The sequence below is a fragment of the Macrobrachium rosenbergii genome, chromosome 19 (assembly GCF_040412425.1).
Source record: "Macrobrachium rosenbergii isolate ZJJX-2024 chromosome 19, ASM4041242v1, whole genome shotgun sequence".
Taxonomy (NCBI): domain Eukaryota; kingdom Metazoa; phylum Arthropoda; class Malacostraca; order Decapoda; family Palaemonidae; genus Macrobrachium; species Macrobrachium rosenbergii.
In genome coordinates, this window is record NC_089759.1 from 27,921,385 (window position 1) to 27,942,106 (window position 20,722).

The 20,722-nt window shown below is 36.7% G+C and overlaps 1 protein-coding gene across 2 annotated transcripts in view; it reads right to left on the minus strand.

The window, feature by feature from the left end:
* Positions 1–20,722, minus strand: part of qless (decaprenyl diphosphate synthase subunit 1 qless) — a 46,868-nt gene that overhangs the window by 19,263 nt on the left and 6,883 nt on the right. The window contains exon 2 of one of the 2 annotated variants that reach the window (XM_067121369.1): positions 15,780–15,827. The exons of the other annotated variant lie outside the window; for it this stretch is intronic. Within the exon in view, the coding sequence (XP_066977470.1) occupies positions 15,780–15,827 (48 nt within the window). The remainder of the gene's footprint in view (positions 1–15,779; positions 15,828–20,722) is intronic. 2 annotated transcript variants of the gene reach the window in all.

Below are 20,722 nucleotides of genomic sequence, written 5' to 3' on the forward strand. Positions count from 1 at the left end.
GGTCTGGTATGAGAGGTACCAGATAAAACACGAAGAGAAAGCAATGGAAATAAAATACTTAAAAAAACCTCCGGGAGTGACCGGAAGGAACCTATGCTCGTGCATAGGTTCCTTCAAAACTTTACTAAACTATATAACCTAAAAGGTTAGGGCGCAAAATTATTCAAGACTTTTATGACAAAGAAATGGCTTCATCTCATGAACTACTGAAGGGCAAAGGGGGTGCCTCCAGAAATTACCAGGGATGATTTTTTAAACGAAAAGGAAACCCCTTGACATAACCAGACTACGATAAGCAGGCCGGTTGGTGTAGGCGTAATTTTATATAAGCCTAACTTATCCGAATAGATAATTAGGATAACCCAACCTTGTTAAGACGGTAAAATATACCATATATCACTTTCTCTTTCGTCTTCAAATGTTTTCTTTCTCACTCTCCCACTCTCAGTACGAGTGGCGGAACGCTGTACCCACAAGCAAGTAGGACTGAATTCGATCAGCGACCTGACGAGAACAAAAAAAGGCAAAGAATCGTTAGTGAACTGAGCGCCTCTTTGTTAGTGGAGAGAGAGAGAAAGCAAATTAAACGCGATTGATCATTGCTCCGTTAACATGCATACCTTCAAGTATCCAAACCTACAGTCTAAAGAATGTTTTATTACACAATCACGAGAATTTTTTATGGCAGCAAAATAGTAAAGCAATCACAAGCTAAACTGATAAAAAGGACAAAGATAATTCCTCACAGAAACACGAAATTCAAAACACCAAAATCCTTATTTGTCTCCTAAGGGCGAGTCCACGCTACAGTAAAATATGATCACAAATGGATTAAAAACCCAACGACTTTTATGTAGAGAACGAATCTTTTGCCAGTGCTGGATAATCGTCAGAAGAACTCGTTAGAATCATCAATCAGTCGTTGACTTGTATATAAGCTGTTTATGAGGTGTGTGCGACAAGAAAACAGAATAGAACAGAATGTAGAATTTAGGCCAAAGGCCAAGCACTGGGATCTATGAGGTCATTCAGCAATGGAACTGAAATTGACAGTAGGAAGGTTTGAAAGGTGACTAACAGGTGGAAAACCTCGCAGTTGCAGTGATTCAATTGTTAGGAGAGGGTGGAAAGTAAGAAGGAGGAAAGAGTAAGAACGGAAGTACAGTAATAAGAATGAAAGGTGTCGAGTGTTTTTGACATGACTTACTGCAGTGTGGGTACACCTTAAGAAAGGCATTGGAATGGGCGCATAAGCGTTTAGCTGCTGTTGAGAAAGATTACAACTTTCCAGCGGTAAACACTTCTGAACACTAAGCGTTTCGTCTAAAAAAAATAGTTGTGCTAACTATATTACTAATGGTAAATTAAGCATAAGAAATTACAATCTCAATAACAAATTTATTGCCTGTTATTGAAATCTTTCGAGAAATATATATATATATATATATATATATATATATATATATATATATATGTGTGTGTGTGTGTGTGTGTGTGTGTGTGTGTGTGTGTGTGTGTGTGTGTGTGTGTGTTCCACGGTAACTCTGAAACGCATTGAGCAACTTCAACTAAACTTGTTAGACATATGACTTAGAGCAATTTCAACCAAACCTGTTATACATAATATATGACTTACTATCTTGAAAAGAATACTGTGGAGTTAAGACATCACTCGCACCAAAGGGCACCAAAAGGGCACCAAAGGGGGGGGTGGGGGTGGGGTTGGGAAGGTCTTCCCTGAAACAGGGCTAGTTCTGCCTCAGACGTAGTAACAAAATAAACGCTACGAATTTATCATACCTCATTTCGGTATACATATGACTTAATATCTGGAAAAGAATGCTGTTGGGGGGGAGACATCACTGGCATCAAAGGGGTGACATAAAAATAACCGAAAACTGCAGATATTAGTGTCTAATCCATAGTTTTTGAGGTCGCTGAGATGAATGGTGACACTCCTGACGCCCTTTAAGTCAAAGTTCAGAACCAAAAGGAAGGTGGGGTGAGAAGAGGTGAAAAATATAATGTAAAAAATGACAGATATTAGTGTCTAATCCATAGCTTTCGAGGTCACTGAGATGAATAGTAACACGCCTGATACCCTTCAAGTCCAAGTTCAGCCCATAGGAATGGGGGCTGAGAAGGCGTGAAATATAAAATGTCAAAAATGCTGGGCAATGTATCTGAAGCAACTATCTTAACAGGGAGAGAGAGAGAGAGAGAGAGAGAGAGAGAGAGAGAGAGAGAGAGAGAGAGAGAGAGAGAGTAGTTGGTGTTAGGGAGGAGACAGAGAGAGAGCGAGCTTATTGATTGTCATTCAGAGTTTTCATATATATACGTATATATATATATATATATATATATATATATATATATATATACATATATATATAAAGACAAAATCCATGAAGGAAAGGGAAACAGTGGAGTACTGCAAGGCCTTTTGACTTCTTGTCCTTTACTTAGCTAAGTAAAGGACAAGAAATCTAAAGGCCTTGCAGTACTCCATTGTTTCCTTTCCTAATGGATTTTGTCTTTATTTATATATTCATCACATTCCATACTTTTGTAATTCAGTTATGCATATATATATATATATATATATATATATATATATATATATATATATATATATATATATATGCATATATATATATATATATATATAGGAAAATATATATATATATATATATATATATATATATATATATATATATATATATATATATATATATATAACGCAATCCACAGGAAAATGAAGGCAGAAGTTCAGTACAGATGTAAAAAGAAGGTTACAAAGTAAACAAAAGAACAAGAATACCAGATGGTTAGTTGTCAAAGGGTAACAAACGGGAAGATAATCCAGGATAATCCGGGATCAAGCGGTCACAAACTAAAACCATAGACCAAACTACAAGAGATACGAAAGTTTAGCCTTACAAAATCCAAAAACATGTAAAGACCAGATGGTTAATTGCCAAGGAGTAATAAACAAAAGGGTAATTCAGGAAAATCCTGGATCACGCGGTCACAAACTAAAACCATACACTTAACCATGAGAGATACGAAATCTTACCCATTCAAATTGCAGAAACATGTATAAAGCTGAATGTTAATTTTTCTTATATCTATCAACAACTTTTTGAATTATGAAGGCATCAAGTTTAAACAAACCAAGACTTAAATGTAGAACACTTTCATTATTTGACTTGATAAAACAAGATTCATTGATATTCCTTTTATTTGTGTCGTTGCACGGGACTATAAAGATCTTGCTTGACTCCAGTTAATAGGATGATCTGAATCTCTCATATGTACGAATAATGCATTTGATATTTGGCCAGTTCTCACAGAATATTGGTGTGGTTTGATTCGCTGTGAAAGTGATTTTCCAGTTTGTCCATAATATATTTTATCACACTTCTTACAAGGAATTTCATAGATGCAGCCAGAAACATCTTTAGGAGAATTTTTTTATTACTAAACTCTTAACATTAAAATGACTGAATACAACATTTATGTTGAAAAGCTTTAAAATTCTAGGAATTTGTAAAAACCTTTCATCATACGGTAATTTGAGGATATTATGCTTGCTGAATTCACGTTTGTTATTAGTTAAATAAAATGTTTTCATGTCTCTTTTCCATGCAACATCTTCAAAGGTCCTTCGGTATTTAAGTTTCAAAGCAATATCATAAATAGTTTTGATCTCAGCATCAATGAACTGCGGGCTACAAACACGTAAAGCCCTTAAGAACATTCCAGAAAAGACAGAGAATTGAACATTTTGATGGTGACTGGAATAATAATGAACAAAAGAGGCAATGTTAGTTGATTTTCGTGAAATTTAGGAAATCAACTGACATGAAAGCGTGTATGAAAGCGCTTGGTACTGAACTTCTGCCTGTCATTTTCCTGTGGGATTCGCTTATACACTGAAGTCACGTGCATCTAGTGTGATTTTTTAAGCTCATGTATATGTATGTATGTATATATATATATATATATATATATATATATATATATTTATATATATATATATATATATATATATATATATATATATATATATATATATATATATATATATATATATATATATATATATATATATATATATATATATATATATATATATATATATATATTATAATACTGTGTATATTCCTCCGGTTTTCTGCCATTCTTTTTAAAGGATGAAGTCGCTTGCCCTGCGTCTTTCTCCACCCGACGACCATCCGCCACAGTCTATCTATCCAGAACCTTAACCAAATACCTAGGCCAACGAGGACGCAACGGAATCCACTGTCAATTCCAGCTCGTCCGGGAAACGAACCAGGGACATGCCGCGGGTGAAGCAAGCGACTGTGAGTGTATGCGGCTTCGAGTTTTTCCGTTCCACGTGACTTGCTGTTTTAGTTTTTACTGAAAATATAATTTCGGGCACGAGTTCTGAACGTGTGGTTTTTGCGTCGCGACCTTTTCCTCTTGATTTTTTTTCCTCTTCAGTTTCTTACTCTGCTCGAAGGCCGGCCAACAGGTGGAGCCACATAAAAAAAAGGCTGTTCTATTATTATTATTATTATTATTATTATCACTGCAATGACAGGGAAGATAGGGAGAAAGGTATTAAAAGAACCTTATCACATTTTGTTTTAAAAATGTCTAAAAATCAATGGCGTTGATTGATTTCTAGATATTTTTTTAAACAAAATGTGATGAGGTTCTTTTAATATCTTTCTTCCTTTTTCCTCTAATAATAATAATAATATTAATAATAATAATAATAATAATAATAAAGAAATCCACAATGATGTAGTGTATATCAAAAATATATATAAAACGAGAGCTTTCGAGAACTGCTTGATTCTCATTGTCAGTCTAATAATAATAATAATAATAATAATAATAATAATAATAATAATAATAATAATAATAATAATAATTGTATTGTGTTTGAATGCATGCACATGCGCGAGCATGCTGAATATACCAACTTATTATGTGTGCGTGTTCAAGGCTAACCCTGTCATGCAATTTAATATATATATATATATATTTCTTTCTTCGTAAATAACTATCGCCTGCACGACGTTATTTCTTACCCCCTCTTCAAGGTTAAAATTACTTCGTCCTTTGTGAGGAAATCACACCGTCCTTACAAATCATTCTGAGCTTACTTTTTTACAAATACCAGTTTTATATGTATGTTTCTTTCATTTTGATTTACTTGTGAATTTTAACAGAATGCTTTAAAATTGCGTTCGCGAGCACACGCATGCGCAAAATCGTACAGGATGTTCCCACACGCGCACGCGCAGATGACCTGACCCCAAAAGATTTCTATGGGATTGTGTGTCAATGAGAGTGACTGCTCCCCTTTAAAATGCCCATACTGACTGCAGGTTTTCAAGGCAGGTTCGGCGGAGCTGTCCAGAATGCCACATTTCTCTGTTTTGGTAAACAAAACTAAAGTTTTTAATGACAAGAACTTACGTCAAACGTATTTTGAATGATATTTCTCTACTATCAAGTACACTTCAACTACCAACCACTTAAACAGACTCCGCGTAGCCTATGGTTTATCATAACAATGATAGATTTGGCAGCGCACGAATACCTCATTCGCCTCAACAGAGCGGTCTAAGAGAGAGAGCGCGAGCCATGTTTTGGTATAAAGACAAAATGACTTCACAAAAAAAAAGTTTTTTGGTGCGATCTACTCACTGAATTTTAATCTTTTTGTGCTTTTCCGATAAGTAGGTCTGCCACAATTACACGTTTCATTTTAGGCAGATGAACTGTCGAAATTTAAATACTAAAAATTGAAGACGCCAAATAAACAAGAAAAATAAAATTAATTAACGAAGTATTTTACAGTCAGCTCTAGAGCAACTTCCGTAATACAATTGTGAAATCATTAAATAGTAAAAAAAAAAAATCCGATCATTGTAAAATCAGCTTTTTACCACAACCTGTTAACACATTCAAGATCCTCTCTCTCTCTCTCTCTCTCTCTCTCTCTCTCTCTCTCTCTCTCTCTCTCTCTCTCTCTCTCTGTGACTTTTAGTCAGGAAAGAAAATAGTCTGTCATAATTTTAATGACAATTCACGGCCGTATTGCGGGTCTGTGTTGCGGAAACATAAAGCCTTTCGGGTATGACCTAATCCATTTTCTTGACCTTTTATCATTTCTTTTGCGTCGCTTGCTTAATCTTTTACCATCTAAAGCTTTCAATTACGAGTCTGTATATATATATATATATATATATATATATATATATATATATATATATATATATTATACATAACATATAATTATATAATTAAATATATACATATATATATATAAATATAAATATATATATATATATATATATATATATATATATATATATAGAGAGAGAGAGAGAGAGAGAGAGAGAGAGAGAGAGAGAGAGAGAGAGAGAGAGAGAGAATCTCCTGGTCACTTCCTCACCGGATAAATATGCATTTGTGATAACCACAATGACCTTTCAACTTCTCGATTTCTCCACAATTTTTATTTACGCTAATCACAACAAAGCCAAAAGGCCCAGATGAAGAAACAAATGAATTAATTCCGACGCCCCTGGCAGGACTTGAATCCGCCCCCGATATATCAGAACGGGGTTAACGTTAACCACGTGACCACGAAGACTGATATAAGAGTATTGCTTGTTTCTGCTGAATTCAGACACATTTACTAAAGCTGGGAAAGACGCACGCTAACCATCGTTAATACTTATATCACTCTCCGTGGTCCAGCGGTGAACATTAACCTCATTCCGACATCTCGGGTTTGGGTTCGAATCCTGCCAAGGGCGTCAACATTTAATTTGTTTCCGAGGCTTTGTAGTGACAAGCGTATCCAAAAAAAGAGCGAGGACGCCAAAAAGTTAACAGGTCATTATAGTCATTACAAATAGACATGTTAACAGGTCATTATAGTCATTACAAATACACATATTTCTATTTTTCCCCTCTTAGAATTCTCAGTTACGATAATTTTACAGCTCTAAAAACCTTGAAGTCCAATTTCGGGAAAACTTGCATAAAAATATTTCGAAGAAGTGGTTCAAAGCCTGAAGTGAAAGTATTGTTTATTTCCTATTTGAATTATGGACATGACATTCTCCCCTTTACTCACACACAACACGCCCTCTTGGAACAACGGACCAATGACGAAATAGCTTGACTGTAAAAAAGAATAGAATATAAAAATTAGGCCAGAGGCCAAGCGCTGGGACCCATGAGGGTCATTCAGCCCTGAAAAGGAAATTGAGAGTAGAGAGGTTTGAAAGGTGTAACAGGAGGAAAACCTCGCAGCTGCACTATGAAACAACTGTTAGGAGAGGGTGGAAGGTAAGATGGACCTTCACAATGACAAGCAACAAATTTAATCTATGTCCTACATCAGAAATACTTGAATAAGATGTATGCAATCTATCCGCAAGTAATCCTGGTATTAACCCGGTATGTATCCACCGAGGTACTAGTACTAAGCACGGGGTAGCTCCTTGGGGCGCAGTGTTTAGTACTAGCCCTTCGGGGATCTAAGTATTATATGCACCCATTTCTGTATTGTGTGGTCGACAAACCGTAATGATAAATGATTTCTTCGTGCGGCCGTCTACTTTACTTAGCACGAGTTTACCCTGGACTTTGACAAAGGTGACTGCATACCAGGTTAATACCAGTAATCCCTATATATGTGTAAGACGCCAGACCAAACAAACAAATCAATGACACGTCACAACAAATCCAGTTACGATACGGCATATTTAGTACGACGTGGCTAACAGACAATATTCCTGCAAAACTAACAAACTAGAAACTAAACATATATCCTGTAATTGAAGGAACGGAAGTTGCGAAACAAAAACTAAACTGTACAGGCGAACGGAAAGGAAATGCTGACGATTAAACCACAGCTCCTCTGTCAACAGGAAACTTCACTAAACTCAAGTTATGCCGAGACCGTGGTATCGACGTCGTCAACACCCACCCACCCAGGTAGCTCACTCAGAGGGAGACTTCCGAGAACTGTACTTCTAAAGGTAGGTTTAATAGCGAGGTAAATCTATGATGGCTCCAAATCACACAGAAGAGTAGTTCTGGGATCAAGTGCCAAGGTAACAGTGCTTGTGTACTGTATGTTCTAAATTTCCATCAATATCAGCCACTGAATTCAATTTAAACAAATGCACTTTGGGGGGAAAATCAATGAAATGATCAAATATATAAAAAGCACATACCTCCAAGTATGTTTTTATAACAAGGAGAAAATATTTCTAGGATAATGTAGGTAACCCGTTAGAAAATATAATAACCACATTTTCAATTCACCTCCAATAAAAATAGTCTCACAAAATCAGACTCAAGATTAACAGGACTATTTCTAGTCCTCTCCCCCCTCCACCCACTCACAATAGCTGGTGCCTAACAAAAATCTTGTTAAGACTGCTGACAGAAAACTTTTTAAGCCTCCCAAGTAACAAAAATAATATTAAATCTGATTCCAAATAAAAGAAACATTTCTCAAGTCCCCCCCCCCAACATCAAACAACCTTCCCCAATCATAACAGCTCAATCACATCTGGTTCAAGACAAATGTAAACTTTTCAAGTCACCCCCCAAGGACTTGTTCCAGCCTTTCAAGATCAAGAGGAGCATCTCTTTAATTCACCTGCAGTAACAACAGCCCCATCCAATCTCCTTCAGGAGAGGGAGTTAAAAAAGGAACAACTCCCAAGAGGATGTCGAGTTAGCTTCCTCCACGGAGTACCGTTAGATGATGCAGGGGTGTGCTTAGTAGTATGACGCCCTCCAGTCTCTCTGAGCCCACGTCGGGGGGAGGGGGGGGAAGGGGAGTGGGAGAGACCGGGAGGGGGACAAAAGAAGCAAAGAAACGTAAGCTGAACAACATAAATCTGAAGAGAGGTCGGTCGCGGGAAAAGATTAGTAACTGATTTGTTTACGTAGTGCGGCATTGAAGTCTCCTATACTCGTGGTGTGCCCAGCCACCCCAAAAATAAATCGATAGATAAATCAAACTGCAGCTTAAGAGCCCAAGGAACTAAATAGTTTTCTTCTCAAAACTGTGATCAATTTTAGCCGAGTGGAATTCTATAATGGTGAATAACAGATAAAAAAAAGGCTTAGTTTGTGATACATACGAGACAACACAACTGCAGTTTAGATTCCTGCAACTTTATTAGTCCATAATACACACACACACACACACACACACACACACACACATACACATATATATATATATATATATATATATATATATATATATATATATATATATATATATATATATATATATACGTTTGTAACGACAAACAACCAACGTGCAAAACGGAGTCGGAAGTTACGACAAAGGAGGTTCGTATCGTTCCTTTGCCTCCCGACCTTCAAGAGTTCATTCATCCCTTATTCCTATATCATTTTGCGGGAGAATTAAAGAAACCAAGAAACCAGTTCCCTATTATTGGTTGGCGCTGATAATGTATACCGATGTGTGAATAATGTCTACATAAATATTTGTGTTCTCTATATACATATATATATATATATATATATATATATATATATATATATATATATATATATATATATATATATATATATATTATATATATATATATGACTTATCACATCATATGATTCATATATATATATATATATATATATATATATATATATATATATATATATATATATATATATATATGTGTGTGTATACATATATTGTATGGCGACCAAGGAACCACTCTCCCGGTTTTCACCAAGTCCTTATGGGATGAGGCTGCTATCCAAACAATACCTCAAGGATGTTCAAGGGGCTTATATGCAAACGTCGTTCAGCCTTTCGTGGTGGTCAGCTATCCAAGAAGAGTGCAAACGCAACGCTGCTTAATTATGCTGATCGATGACCACGCGCATAACGACCGTGTTACTGTAAAGACACTTGTACATTAATGAGTAGAGGACTGCATACATTAACATACAAAGACTGAGAGGAACAGCACATTAGTCATATTCGTAATCATGCTTAAACTGCTGTTTCAACGAAGATTCATTAGATTGGAAGAAATCACTTGGAATCATGTAAGGGCGTATACTAATCTCATTATCCCTGTACATAATTTCTATCTATGCATTAAGCTACGCAGCCCACCTTACAATGTACAATGCATTTCGTCCTCTCAGCTTCATCAGTGAATGAATGATTTTAAGACATGTGACGTCATAACTGCTACGACTTCAGCAAATGGTCTAAAACAGTCATGTAGACCATAATACTGTGTATATTTGTATATTGATAGTTATAGTTATATATTATATATATATATATATATATATATATATATATATATATATATATATATATATATATATATAATATGGGCTTTTCTATACACATTTCTCACTGCCTACATCCAATCGTGACGATTCTCTCTCTCTCTCATTCCTCCGCCCTCTTTGCGAAGACAAACGGGTTTTCAAACGTAGCCTTATATCCTTAAAATGGACAACAAAAATTATTTTTGATAACTCAAAACCTTCATTGTTGGAATCATGCATCTCTCAACAGAACGCCGCCGCCTGACATTACGAGTATGTTCTAAATCCCCTTCTACCACACAGAAATAACAGACGCCTCTATGTAGACTGTAGAGCATCATCATCCCTGATCCTGCCACGGGGAAGAAAAAAGAAATCAAAACGTTTTACCCGTTTTTCTCCGGGAAACTCCGCCAAAACTTTCGGCAGAATAACGGGATTTGCTTCCCACAGCGACGGTGACGCGAGACGGCAGAGTGCGAGAAATTCTTCCCTACACGGTGTACTCGTAGTCTCATCCACACACTTCCCGCCATGTGAAACAACAAATACACGAAAAACAAGCCACCACGCTGCATTAGGATGAACGCGTCGGATGATCTTTACATTCATGAACACAGCTGCAGTCTTGGGGAAGGCAATACCTCCGTCTCATTGCCAACTGCTGATAATTATAACTGTACAGTAGCTGTTTTAATGAAATCTAACGGTGAATGTCCGAAGCGTCAAAATTCACAATATTCAATTCCAATTGACGGAAATGGACGGTACGGTTCCAAGCAGTGCATGACGCAATATTACAGTAGAAAAAAAAAAAAAAAAACAAACTCCGATCATTTCTGGATATGTCCGGACATTCGAGCACTTCCAGGATACAAAATGGAGAGAAGAAGAAGAAGAGAAAGAAGAGATTTTTAAGATGCCGGAGCATATGCTTGATCTTTAGCGGCGAACACAGACTGCGGACTTTATGTTATGTTATGTTAAGAACGCATTCAAGTTCTCAAGTGTCATTACTACCTGTGACATTCATTTTATAAACATAAGTGACAAATTAAGATGTATAAAATCTAATGGTCACATTTAAAGGATCCTTGTATTTTTGTCACAACTACTTCTTACTCTCTGTAGTTCCTCGTTTTTTTTGGATATGTCTTCAACCAAAAGTCTTTAAATACAAAAAGAAATCATGTTCAAGAATTTGTTTCTACACAGAATATGCCAGTAAGTCTAAAGACCCTGGAGTATGCACTGGTGGCAACGCTTGCCTGAATATATTCTTTCAATAAACCGTACAATTGTAAAGTATAAAACACTGATATCAAAGCGTAGCAGATATTGTAGAAGCCAGAGATGCACCGAAGACAAACTAAAAAAAAAATTTTCAAATAAGCTCGCGGAGCTCCTCATTGTACGACAGTTAGTTTAATACTATACAGTTACATTTTGCATTTAGACTGCATTTTTATATAAAAAATATAAGTTTCGACTTATTCCACTCCATTAAGAAACTGCATTCACTTGAAAAGAGGACCTGATCCAAATACGGTAATGGTGTATACCGGAAGTTTCCCCCTATTACTGCACTAGTATAAATACCTGAGGTTACGTTTTCTATCGCTTCTTAGCATCATGCCACTAGAATCTGCGCTAAATAACAAATGGTATGAAGCAAAATTCACGTTGCCCCTGTTCCGTGACTCTGGGCCAACACCTTTGCGAACATGCAACTAATTAACTATACACCTATATAGAAAATTGGTTAATTCATGAGTTTTCCCCCCCTCATCAAAACGCTGCCGAGACCAAACACGAGCAAGTATATCACCGCCTTTCAAGTTACTACCGTGAGTTTTCGGTAAAGGTGACCCACTTCTACCACGAGATGATCGACGCAACTTTCCCGCGTCAGCATCTCACGGAATGGAGAACGAGAGGTGTCCTTCGGTTACGATGCTGCGCGAGATTTCTAAAGCTTTGCTTGTCGAAAGGAAACTTCCGTTTTACTGAAGTATGAGAGGGTCATCGGTACAAAATTCTCGTTTGAAATTCGCAGCCAAGTATATAAAATGTTTCTGATCAAGGAGTCCGTGCATCAAATTTATATATATATATATATATATATATATATATATATATATATATATATATATATATATATATATATTATATTTACTTCAAAAAGTATAGAGAAATATATATATATATATATATATATATATATAAATAGTATAATATAGAATATATATATATATATATATATATATATATATATATATATATATATATATATATATATATATATATATATATATATATATATATATATATATATACTGTATATACTGTAATATATACACGAATTCATAGTTTAACAGATGAATCATGAAAAAGATCCAATGTAGAAAACTTAGACAATATTGGTCGCTTACAACACAAACTTAGAAGACTCATCAGCAGCACGTTATACCCTACCGCCCACCCCAAAACACTTGGCCATACCTCTGTATCTAGTATGCACTTTTGCACTTCCTAGATAATAAGGCCTTTCCTAACCTTATCTCATTCATGCCATCTATCTAGGTTTTCCCGGTCCTCCTCGCCTCTCGCCTAGTATTTCCAAATTAGGCACGTTTCACCATCATCATCTTCATACTTTCCACATGACCATCTCAAATACACACAAATACAACCTTTCACCAACAGTAAAGTTTGTATTACGTCAACGATATCTCCATATTTCTCACCACCGTGCTTCCATAAACAGGAGTTGGCTCAGCAATCCCTTCATACACTCCCATCGTGGCTCCCACAGAAATTGTGGCCTTCTTTCCAATCTTTGGCACGCACCCTGCTACGCCTCTTCTTTCACATATTCTATGGTCGTCGATTTACTTCCAAATGCCAATGAGAATCAATCCCCTCCATTCTTCCACTATCCATACTACCATTTACCGATCCTTACCCCTGATTTCCATTTACCCTCATTATCTTACTCTTGCTGACATTTAATCTCAATTTTCTGCTCTTGCAAATACCTTCAGCAAATTTCACTAGGTCCCGCAGTTTCTCTTCACTTTCCCCAATCAGCAGTGTACCACCTGAAAACTCCAACCACTCCACACTCCATTCACAACTCCTTTTCTTACCCCTGCTTGACATTTACGTCTACCGTTGCTCCTTCTGACTTACACTGCTCAATCTTTAATAATAATTAACATTTCTGAGACGTAATACACCCTTGTCTCTCACTGACTTTTACTTCAAGTTCCCTCCCGTACCTACATGTATTCTAACAGGCTCTTTGATTCAATCCTAAAAAGTTTTTTAATTGCTCCCAATTTCCATACTGTACATCAACACCCATCACACTGCCAATCTATCAGTACTATTCTAGGCTTTTTTCTTGGTCATGTACGCTACACGTAACTTTTTCCTTTACGCTCAAACTTAACATTGTTGTTTCAAACCAGAAATATTTGTCCACAAAGTCTTACTTGTCAAACCCACGCTGCCCTCCCCTATCAATCTTTTAACCATCCATCTCATTTTCAGTATCAAAATCGTATTATACGATTTGCCCTGCGCACAAAGTAATGATATTCCCCAATAATTCTTACAGTCACCTGAATCACCTTTGCCTTTACAACGAATGGAATAGAATATAGGATTTAGGGCCAAATGCCAAGCGCTGGGGCCTACGAGGTCATTCAGCGCGGAAAGGGATATTGACAACAAAAAGGTTACAGAGGTGTAACAGGAGGAAAACTTCGCAGTTCCACTATAAAACAACTGTTGGAAAGGGTGGAAAGAAAGAGGTTGCACCTTGTAGACTAAGGGAGGCTGCAAAGACCCTAAATTAATGCCTACAGTGCACCACAACGATGCAATTATTCCTGTGACTCACTCCTCCACCTCAAAAACTTTTCAAACCCTTATCAGCCCCTCGATCACGCTATCAGCCTCGTACCGCAGCATCTCTCTTGTAATCCTCTCAACATTCACTTATAAGAATTCTCACCCTTCCACGAACACTTTCCACTCTTGTCATTTAGCTTTCACTCTTCTATCTTCCACATTACAAAAAAAAAAAAAAAAAAAAAAAAGAGCGCCAGAGTTTCTTCGGCGCAATCGAGTTTTCTGTACAGCGTATAATGCTGTATGAAACTCTCAGCCACGGCCCATAAAATTCTCAGCCGCGGCCAATGAAACTTTCAGCCACTGCCTGGTGGTGGCCTGTGTTGTTGGCACCTATAGCAGTGCCAGACGCACGATCATGGCTAACTTTAACCTTCAGTAAAATCAAAATTACTGAGGCTAGAGGGTTGCGATTTGGTATGTTTGATGATTGGAGGGTGGATGATCAACATACCCATTTGCAGCCCTCTAACCTCGTTAGTTTCTAAGATCTGAGGGCGGACAGAAAAAGTGCGGACGGAGAGACAAATAGCCATCTCAGTAGTTCTCTTTTACAGTAAACTAAATTTCTTTTACAGAAAGCTAAAAATCAAAATACCCTATCTCGAACAATGACTGCAATCTCTTCAGATAGCATCTCGAGAGATGCTACCTTAAGAGATATCTATCTCTCTATCTCTTGAGAGAGATAGATATATATCTTCTGTCTCTCCATTTGCATCTCGTCTCTAAGCCACATTTGTTCATTAATCTTGCCCTTACGTTACTTTGCGCTAGAACAACGTAACTGTCACTAAAGAATTTGCACAAGTTTTCCTATTTTTTCTATCATTTGCTTTTTTCCTCTAGCTTTCATCTTGCCTACATTATCCATCCTGCAATATACCTGCAAATGATCTTCAATCAGACAACTCGTCTGAAATTTCACTTTTCTGTCGCTAATTCCTTCAATTCTTCATCGTAATATCACCAACGTATTTTTTGTATTTCTTCACAAACATATATATACATACACACACACACACACACACACATATATATATATATATATATATATATATATATATATATATAATGTCTTTTCCTGTAATACACCAGTATAATATGAAGATAAAAAGGCCCATAAAACACTATTCGAACGTTGCAACCATATATTTCGAGCACTTCCTTCTGTGCCCCTGTTCACTGTGAACAGGGGCACAGAAGGAAGTGCCCGAAATATATGCTTGCAACGTTCAAAGAGTGTTTTATGGGCCTTTTTATCTTCATATGTATATATGTGATCTATATATCTCTATGTATATACTGTATATAAGTATATGTATATGTACATATGTGTGTGTAAGTATATATACATATATTATATATCTATAAATATATATATATATATTACATATATATACACATACATACACATATATTATATACATCTACATACATATATATACATTCATATATACATACATAGAATGATATACACTAACCTTCAGAGAATTGTGGCTACTCGCAGAAACTGGGCTTTGTCGTGATGCCTGCAAAAACAGAGAATGATAAATTAATACTCTCAGCAAAGTCTGATCGCTCAAGGGAAAAAAAAAATTGGAAACTTTATCCAAGGTTGTCCTTGAGAATTATGACAACTGCAGCACGCTTTTAGGTGTTCAGGGTGTCGTTTTTTTTTTTTTAAAGGAAGAAATTATCGCGTAAATCCCCCCACAGTAGTCACAGACGACACAAAAGTGGAAAATTGAAGACAGACAAGGATGGTTTTAAAATGTCTCCCGAAATATTTTACGGCAATGCAAATCAAAATGCATAATTATATTTTACAACAAACTGCGTCACGGGCGATATAAGCACAAAACGGAAGATGTAAAATACTCTTTGTTTTCATTGTCTCTTGATTTGTGTGACTATAATACAAAACAAAAAGGACAAAACTTAAGACATACAGATGAAATACAATCGTATGAGATAAAAGGTCGAAACTAAAGAAACCAAAATAGTGCTTAAAAATATCTGAGATATGCATATATGTATATATATATAATAAATATATATATATATATATATATATATATATATATATATGTATGTATATATTTACATACATATATGCATACATATACAGTATATATACCTATACATGTATATATATGTATATATACTTATATATATATATATATATACATATATATATATATATATATATATATATATAATATATATATATATATATATATATATATATATATATATATATATATATATATATATATATATATATATATATATATATATATATATATATACAGTACATAATCTCATTTGCATAAAACAAACAATAAGCTAAACGGTTAAAAGCAACTGACAGCTGTTGCTGGTTACAGCAGACTCCCCAAACCACTGGGATTTAAAAATGGTGCATTAAATCTGTTTTTTTTTTTTCCTCGACAATAACTGCCTACAACAACTTAATTACTGCAGACGCCGCCTCAATATTATCATTACCAGCGAGTCCATACCAAAACCCAGGGGACGTTACGTACTGCACCGAAGCTCCGGCCATATGCACAGAACCTCCATTCGGCATACTTTATAAAAGGCCAGTGGTGAGAGAAGCTAGGAACGGGCTGGTGGACGAGAAATCTTGTAATTACCCGTTGTTTGTTACACAGCGAAAACTTGTGTATTTGTACACAAAGTAACTTATTATACAGAGGTTATTTACTGCTGCTCAAGATGAGCGAACATTCCTGTGGAACAAACCTTAGAAGCCATTAAACTTCGCATTGTGGAACTGGAATATAAAATTTAGGCCAAGGGCCAAGCGCTGGGACCTACGAGGTCATTCAGCCCTGAAACGGAAATTGAGAGTAAAGGAGGTTTTAAAGATTTAACAGGAGGAAACCTCGCAGTTGCACTATGAATCCATTGTCAGGAGAGGGTGGAAAGTAAGACAGAAAAGAAAGATAATATGAACAGAGGTACAGTAAAAGAAATGAAAGGGGTTGCAGCTAGGGACCGAAGGGACTCTACAAAGAACCTTAAGTAATGCCTACAGTGCCCCGCGTAAGGTGTAATGATGGTAGCCTATTACCCCGCTTCGGGGAACTTCGTACTGTCTCTACTGCCATCTCATCAGTACCTGAAGATGTCAATTATACCACAAGAAAAAAGAATATATTCTTGTTTACATTCTTGGAGCGGACGTGCAAAAAAAACTATTATGTCACTGCAGTGGCCGTTAAAGCAGAAAAGCCTGAGGCAGCATCAGACGACATAATTTCATTTTAATAATGTAATGCTAAAATCCAAATCACCTTATCCTCTGGGAAATGACCTTCGGACGAAGGAAACGGAAGCTGGTAAAAGAGTTATGGACGTAATAATCCGTTCACTCACCAGTGTTTTATAAAATGACGTGTTGAGTTCCACTGCAATCAAGAGGGTTTAAATCCCGGGATTTTGTGTCCTTCATACTCGGTCTCGTCCCCTTCCTCTCGGATAACAAGGTCGCAGGCGCCAGTACGGCTTAGCAAGAATGGGTGACATTGAATGACGATTTAACAGAGTGTAATAATGCGGAAAGCAAGACAGAAGACTGCCTTCTCCAGGAGAACGAAGGAATATTCTCATGTTTGAAAGCGGAAGTTCTTGACTAGCACCACAGCACAATTTTGTATTCACTTTTCGTAAAACTAATGTTGTTGGTTTTTTTATGGGGCTGAGTCGGTTCTCCAAGTCCACATCTGTATAATCTTAAAATGTATAAATTTTGTGAATAGGTACGATAACTAAGTGGTTTTGCATTGTCTTTCTCTTACGTAGATGGATACCTTTCAAAAGAACACAGTCGTCGAGAAAACGTGCTTCAGCAATTTTAGAATATCCAAATGTGCTTATTGAATTACCGTAAGCTCTTGATATAAAACATGGCAATGAAGACAAAATTTGCAAGACAAAAACATATTTCGACTGGCAATATTTCAGTCTTGACTACTAAGGAATGTGGACAGTAAGTGACAGGCTATTCACATAAAATATACAGGTAAGCTTAGACATGGTGATGGTCCCATAAAATAAGGGATCAATATATAGTTTTAGCCATCGTTAGCTTCCACCTGGGTCTAATCTGGTGGCGGATTCGCTAGACTACTTAGCCTACACGAGAATGTGTCTCTGAGCTCACTCGTCCGTGAAATTAGATTTACAGTACTCCTGATAGGTCCATATTATTGTCAGTGCGACTTGCTGTGACAGAACCAGAACCCCTCTTCCTTGAGAAAATCCCCGATCTCTGAACCATATCTCACTAATCGTTTACGCTCGATTGATCTTTGTGAGACGGATCTACCGGCCTCCCTGACATAAATTTCATTACAGTTATTGCACGGCATTTTATATACACCGGCATCAGCTTGCTTTTTATTTAAATGCACTTAGTAATCGAACTACCGAAGGTTTTACGAGTAAAAAAAACTGTTGGATTTGCAATGCTCAGTTTATGATGTTTTCAACATAAAAATGGCTTTTATTGTTGCAATATTTTTTATGTATTTGTGAGACCTCCCTGAATAATGTTTTGTTCGCTTCGTTCATAGTCTTCTCGATAATATATGCCAGATAGGAGTAATTAGTTCAGATACTCACGAACAGTTTCAAAATTTTTTTCCGGACACCCATGCATGCATATCATAATCCGTCTGAGAATCATCCTGCAGTTAACTGGAACTGGAATATAAAGCGCTGGGACCTGTGAGGTTATTTAGCGCTGAAAATAATGTTGAAACATTTGTTAGGAGAGGTGGAAAGTAAAATGGAAGAGAATATGATCCCAGGTACAGTAAAAGGAATGAGTCGCTGCTAGGGGCCGAAGGGATGCTGCTAGGAATTTGAAGTGATGCCTACAGTGCACCGCATGAGATGCACTGACAGCACTACCCTCCCTTCGGGGATCCTGCAGTTAACGGCGTTCTTCACTGAAACAAGAGGATACAAGAAACTGGGGAACTTTTCTTCCTATACATGGGGAAAGCTTATTTTGTCTGTTCTCTTTTCACTAAAATATCTACGAAGTACTGTTTGCCATTAACTTCTCATTCAGTTTTAAATGCAACACTTATCACTAACTTAATCAGACTATTCACAAAAACCCTGAAATAACCCCACCTACTGTCCCGGAATATAGAGACTTCATTGACGTATCTAAGCCCGGTCATATTTTGAGACTTGGTGCAGAGCAAAATCTATTTTTCTAAAAATATTCCACGATGCGGTTCGCTAGAAGTGGGGAGAGGGAACTGCCATGCTACAGGCGAATTTGTGTTGCCATTAAAAGAAAACGTTTTGTTGGTTAAACTTAAGTTAACTCATTATTATAAATGCCAGGAGTAAAGTGATACAGGCATTCGCATGGTTTTAACTTCCTGCTTCGAAAACACAAAACACCGTCAAATAGGAGCTTTCGTAAATAACGATTCTACGAGTAATGTGATATAGTTTAGGGTTGTTATTAAGTTATTACACACACAGCTATTCCAAATACACACATCTGTCGTCTACCCAAAGACCACCGAAGTACTGTCAGTCGAAATTTGTGATTTGATTTAAGAAATTTTGAGTGTAAAGCCAAGCACTAGGGCACTTTTAGCCATTCAGCGCTCAAGACAGTGGAAAATGGGCGTTCGAGTGGTTGAAGAGCAAGACTGAAGAAGGGGAGTGGGAACGGAGATAAATGGGCTAAAAAGTAGGTGCAGCTAGGGGTCGAAGGACGCTGCAAACAACCTTCAGTACACCATGTGAGGTGTCCTGACAACACTATCGGTCCTACAGGGTTGAATTATGTGGTTCATGTGTTGTTTGTTTTTATATGCGTTTTAATATAACATGAAAAAAATGGTGCTACTGGAAATTATTCTAAGTCTTGACTTATTCAGAAGAAAACGAAGCACGAATAGCTCCACCTAGAATTACTGCGCATGGGGTGCTCACAACTTACTCAACTCAGCTTGACTGATTAGATGCTGTCGTCCCTCCTCTACATCAACAAGGGAACCTCAGTCTGTACTTCAGCCTACTATAAAACCGGACAGTTGACCTTTACCCTCACGTAAACGTAAGAAAAAATAACCACATTTAAGCCATGGTCCCATACCTAACATCAGCCGGTTTCGGATTCTGGGAGTCAAGTAGTGCTTGGGTTCAGGAGTCTCCACGGTACAATAGTTCACATTGCAGCAATGAAAAAATAATTTGCAGCTGCTGGCAAGCAGTGGCACTGGTGACTTGTCTATAATCCATACCAAAGGCCCTGGTAATGATTAGTATTCGTCAAACACACACACACACACACACACACACACATGTTCCAATTTTCAACTTATCTTGAAATGAGAATGTAGAAAGCTAAATCATGAAATCTGAA